The sequence below is a fragment of the Pinus tabuliformis genome, chromosome Q (assembly GCF_031772625.1).
Source record: "Pinus tabuliformis cultivar Carrire ecotype Pingquan chromosome Q, CPIR1, whole genome shotgun sequence".
Taxonomy (NCBI): domain Eukaryota; kingdom Viridiplantae; phylum Streptophyta; class Pinopsida; order Pinales; family Pinaceae; genus Pinus; species Pinus tabuliformis.
Window position 1 is genome coordinate 1,107,499,967 of NC_142296.1, and position 5,210 is coordinate 1,107,505,176.

General features: G+C 34.6%; 1 protein-coding gene across 1 annotated transcript; it reads left to right on the plus strand.

The window, feature by feature from the left end:
• Positions 1 to 879: 879 nt before the first annotated feature.
• LOC149223381 (E3 ubiquitin ligase complex SCF subunit scon-3-like) lies at positions 880 to 4,985 on the plus strand. The gene is made up of 3 exons (XM_089387894.1): positions 880 to 904; positions 4,479 to 4,798; positions 4,920 to 4,985. The coding sequence occupies exons 1-3, from the start codon at positions 880 to 882 to the stop codon at positions 4,983 to 4,985; spliced, it is 411 nt and encodes a 136-aa protein (XP_089244020.1).
• The last annotated feature ends 225 nt before the right edge of the window (positions 4,986 to 5,210 follow it).

Below are 5,210 nucleotides of genomic sequence, written 5' to 3' on the forward strand. Positions count from 1 at the left end.
CATGACTACCACTATGTTTGTCCTTTGCCATCATATGCTCCTAGTGCTTCCACCCTCTGAAAAATCTTCAATCTTGAAGTCTTCATGGCGCTTTCATCATCAAGTTCCAGGCATGATTTTCATTCTTCTTGTGATTCCTTTGTTCATCCTCTTTACCTAATCTTCCTTGCATGCGCTTGCCATGAGGTCCCTAGAATACCTTTTTCTATAATCACTGAAGTGGAGAAGCTATTAGCTTTAAAAAAATATCCTACTCTACTATGTTTTATGCATATTTTCTTGTTTGTGCACTTAAAATTGTCAATGGAGCTTTGGGGCATGATGGTGCACTCTCAAAAGCTACAAGAGAGAGGAGGAGGAGTTTCGATGCTTTGACATTCACCCACGCACCCTAAGGAAGAAAACAATTAGGGCAAGGCACATGTTGCACGTTTCAAGGACAAAGGGGAAAGCTTCAAGCTTCCCAATTGTGTTATGCACCCAAGGGAAAGAGGGAAGGTGCAGGGCACACTCCCGAAGGTTGGAGGCTGAGTCTTTGTGCCTTTGGGATAGGTTCATGCACCTAATAGGCCTCAAGAAGGGGGCAAGGCGCACTATCAAAGGCTAAAGGTTGAGGCTTCATGTCTTCAAGATGCGGTAGTGCACTCAAGTCAATTCAGAAGGGTGCATGGGGAATTGGAGAAGGCTGAAGAGCTGAGCTTTGGGTATTTAGGATTTGCCAATGTGCTCAAAGAGGGTACACTTTTTTTGTTTGAAGGAATGTGCTCAAGGAATACTTAGTCACTTTTTGAGGGTATAGTTTGGAAGAGGGAAGGGGATTCGTTATTTTGGAGTGCACCGAGCTCCATGGGAGGACATAGGGCACACTTTTGAACAACGATGGGTCACACATCAAATATCCGAAGTGCGTTCAGGTGCTCTTGACGTTGACCGGGTCATTTTGCATTCAAATTTTTTCTAAGTTTACATTATCGGTCAAGGGGTGAGAAATAATAGTTCTGGACATAAAACCATGTGCGACACATACAAACTCATCAAGAAAACTTAGACATGTTTGATCAACAGGGAATATACATCAAAAAACCACTTTATGCACATTCCCCAACTACAAATAGTTAAATCTGTGTGATTGTGACCCAAAAGTGTCATTTTACAACATGAAAGATGTTGTGACCATGAAATGCATATAAGGATATTAGAATCAATGCAACGACACTTGATGACCAAGGCCACACTTGACATGGCAATGAGGTAGGCTGCAAAATTTGAATGTAGAGAAATTTTGGAGGGTGTCGCAGAAGTGACAAAGTACTATGTAAGGAAGTTTTGATTACCAGAAATTGTTAGTCATCCTTAACCATAGTCAAAGGAGGAAAATTTGGGTTTAGGAATACCTTCTAAGTCTCATGGACCATGAATGATGCCTTCAAATACCAAATATGCTTTCTCTATGGGATCTTTTGTTTTTGAGAGGGGATATAAGCTCCACTAGAAGGCATTTAAGGCTACGTATGGGTCATGGGGCCTTACCCATGATTAAGGGAGTGAATGCAATCCTTTATCCCTAAAGGAAACTTCTAGGCATCCTAGGTGAAGAATATCACCCAGAATCATCACACGAGATATTCCCAAGGATATTATTAATATTAGAGTGGGGATATAGTCACAATTAAGTATTTCTCAGCGCTAGATATGGGTATTGGGACATTAACAATTGTTGGTGGAGGAATACTAGGAATTCTTCCATTAAGAAAGCTTCTTGGGCTCAAATTCATTGAACACCACCTTGAACCACAAATAAATGACTTTTCTAGGAAATATTTGTCCTTTAATTGGGATATGGGCACCATTAAAGTTTTCAAGCACTAGGTATAAGTCGTGGGGCGATGAGCATGTTTAAGAAGAATAAACTAGCCTTATTCCCAAAATAATCTTATAAACATCGAGGATGAAGAGCACATGCTAACCCATGTCAAATTTTCTTTTGAGGGGATTCTTGGCCTCTAAATGCCGATATTCTTGTGATTAGGATATTTTCAACAATAAATATGGGTGTAATTGCACCAAATGTCCTTTGGGTAACAACCATAGGCCCTTTTCTCTTTTAGATTAGCTTTCAACCCAAAATCTAATCTTTGTTTCCAAAAGAAGTCTATACAATTTGTCAAAAATGTAATTAATCATAATAGTCCTATAATTAGAGGGAATGTCTTGATCTCCTCTCTTAAACTTATGCACAATCAGGATTTCCACCTAAGGCACAACTAAGTCTTTCTTCAATTCAAAATTAAAGAGTTTGTATATGTGGAGGATGAGGATATGTTCTCCCATTTTAAATTTTTTAGCTTGGCGGCCTTTAATGACGTTATCCTTCCGATTAGTGAGATGCTTAACCCTGAACTCAATGGCTTCCAAAAAAAATATAACATCGTGTATATGGGCATTCAAAATGTTGTCCATAGGATTAGCAACATCATAAATATTTTTAAGGTAAATGTTGTAGTTTTCTAGGGGAATCAAATGTTTTTCCTTAGCATTATTAACTAAAATTTTCCTTTAGAGCTTTTTATGGTCAAGCATAGACATGTTCAGTAACTAGTATTGATTTCTACTTATATAGTATATTTTCTATGTTTTACTAAGATGTTTTTTGTTAGGAGAATCCCTAATTGCTTTCCTAGAAATTTTGAAATCATTATCATAGTTCCATTATTCTTTTCATTTGACAATTTGGTAGAGGTAATTGTTCGATAGAGGAGTTTGGTAGAGAACCTCCTAATTGTAGTAAAATCCTTATAGAGGGTTTTAAAATTATCCTTGTAAGTTAAGAGGTGTAAATCCCTATATATGTCCTTTACTAAGAGATCCATTTTACTCTTGTCAAAAGGTAGTTGGCTTTGACTCTCATAATTGTCATGCAAGTGATATTTTTACATGAAAACAATTTAGGGTTAGGGTTAAAGGTGTATGATGATAGGAAGGTTCATAGTCATTTAATAGGTATAAGATTACAATTTATATTGAAGAAAACATATGAAATATCACATAATCCAATATACTACTTCCAAAGCGGGATATAAGTCCTCTAGTTGGAGTTTGGTCACTTGATTAACTCATTGCAAATTGTAATATCTTGAGAACTACAAAGTTTGACTAAGTGGCTATCAAATAGTTATTAGTCACCTCTTCAATATTTTTTTAATTTACTAGTTAAATCAAGGTCTTCATGTAGCCAAAGAGAACTAGGACTAGGTTTTAAATCTTTACTTACGGGAATACATTATTTAAAATATATTGTTTACAAGATAATATTACATTTCTTATTCCTTTTTTTAGGGTGGTTCGCAACTGAGTGGCCGGGGCAATAAAATCTAGGTAGATTAACGTCAAGGGATATGACTGCTTGCCAAACTAGCAAGGCCTAACCCTAAGGGGGTTGGGGAGATTTTACCCTAGATGGAGTACTTATCAAAATGAACTAGACCAACTCAAGTATCCTTTGGAGCTTACTTTCATTTCTTATGCTAATTGATTAATTCAAATATAGATTTATATAATCATTCTTAATATGTTTTTAGAAAGACAAATATATATATATATATATATATATATATATATATATATATATATATATAATGTAGGATAGATTAAAAATATATAATGTAATGTATGATATTAATATTATAATTTAAAAAAAAAATTATATCTATATATATATATCTATATATATATATATATATATAATATGCAAATAATGCATCATAATAAAGTCGGTCTAATAATTAAAAAAAACTATATAATAATGTGATAATAATAATAGAAACGAATGTGGGAATAAGGATATATATCTATATATATATATATATATATGTGGAGGTTTAGTTGGTTAACACAAAATCAAATTACTGTTTGTGTGTACTTTCTCTTATTGCCACGTTGTTTTTAGTGCTATTTTTTGGACTTTCCAATTTGCATGTACTTGCTCAGCGACGTTGTCTTCAGTGCGATTTTTTGGATTTTCCATTTCCGGAATCGAGTGAAAAAAATTTGAGGTGAAATTTGTTTTATGTTAGTTAAATTCATTTTTTGGCTCAAAAACTTCTACCGGACTTCTATTGTCCATTTGTTACCAATCAAGCTTGCCATTTCAATAAATTACTGCCAGATTTTAGCTAAATTAGGATTGAAAAATCCAACAAAAAGAATCATATTACAAACAACTCATATTTAAAATCCAACAAAACAAATGATACTAAATACAACTCATGTTTTCTATTGCTACTATCCGTTAATCACCATTGTCTATTGCAAACAAGCGAGATAGAAGCTTTCACAAGGTTCTGTCCTGGTTCCACAAGGTTGGCTGGAGTTGTCGGATTTTTTATCTTTTGTTATATATCAGTGAGAAATTTATCGTTGAATTTTATGAACTTCTATTTTTCTGTATGATAATTGATATCGTTATCGTAGCTGTGCAGGTGGTAGCATTCCAATGGAAAATTATAAGGACGACGTAAAAGTGACATTGAGAAATGGTGATGGGCACATAATTTCGGTGGATAAAGAGGTGGCAATTGAATCGAAGGTGTTAAAAAATATAATACAAAATGTAGGAGAAGACCAATTACCTCATCTGGTGATGCCTGTTATTACTGTATCAAAACAAACCCTAGAAAAAATGTTTGAATACGTAGAGTACCATGTACGCAACTCTTCTGAACCTACCAACGTTATGAGGACATGGGATCTGAATTTCATCACCAATGTCGATATTGAGATGTTATTGAACCTAATAAAGGTAAGTATTGCTTGTTTCTTCTTTGTTATCTCATTACCATTCAAACACAAATTGTTTGGTTGTTGATGTGTTTGTAAATTGCATTCTGACATGGAATGCAATATTTGTATTTCCATTGCAGGCAGCAGATTTTCTGGGTGTGGATAGTCTTCTGGATTTGGCAGCTGAAGAATTGACAAGCGATTAATCGTTCCAGCCCAAAGATTGTTAAAGAAAACCGCATCATTTCCTAAAACTTTAGGCATTAATTATTCATTCAGATGGGCAGTTTTAGTCTCCAGTTATATGAGAATCAGTTATACATTGACATTCACAGATGGGCATTAATATGTGAATCGTTCGTTCTATCAGTGTGTGAATTTATCTATGGCTTGTGTGTCATTTAATTTATTGTTAGTAGAATTTATTGTTA

Coding starts and splice junctions, on each gene's coding strand:
- LOC149223381 (XM_089387894.1), top strand. CDS start 880: ATGGGTCACACATCAAATATCCGAA. Junction 905..4,478: donor TCACACATCAAATATCCGAA/GTGCGTTCAGGT, acceptor GTAGCTGTGCAG/GTGGTAGCATTCCAATGGAA. Junction 4,799..4,919: donor TGTTATTGAACCTAATAAAG/GTAAGTATTGCT, acceptor TTTCCATTGCAG/GCAGCAGATTTTCTGGGTGT.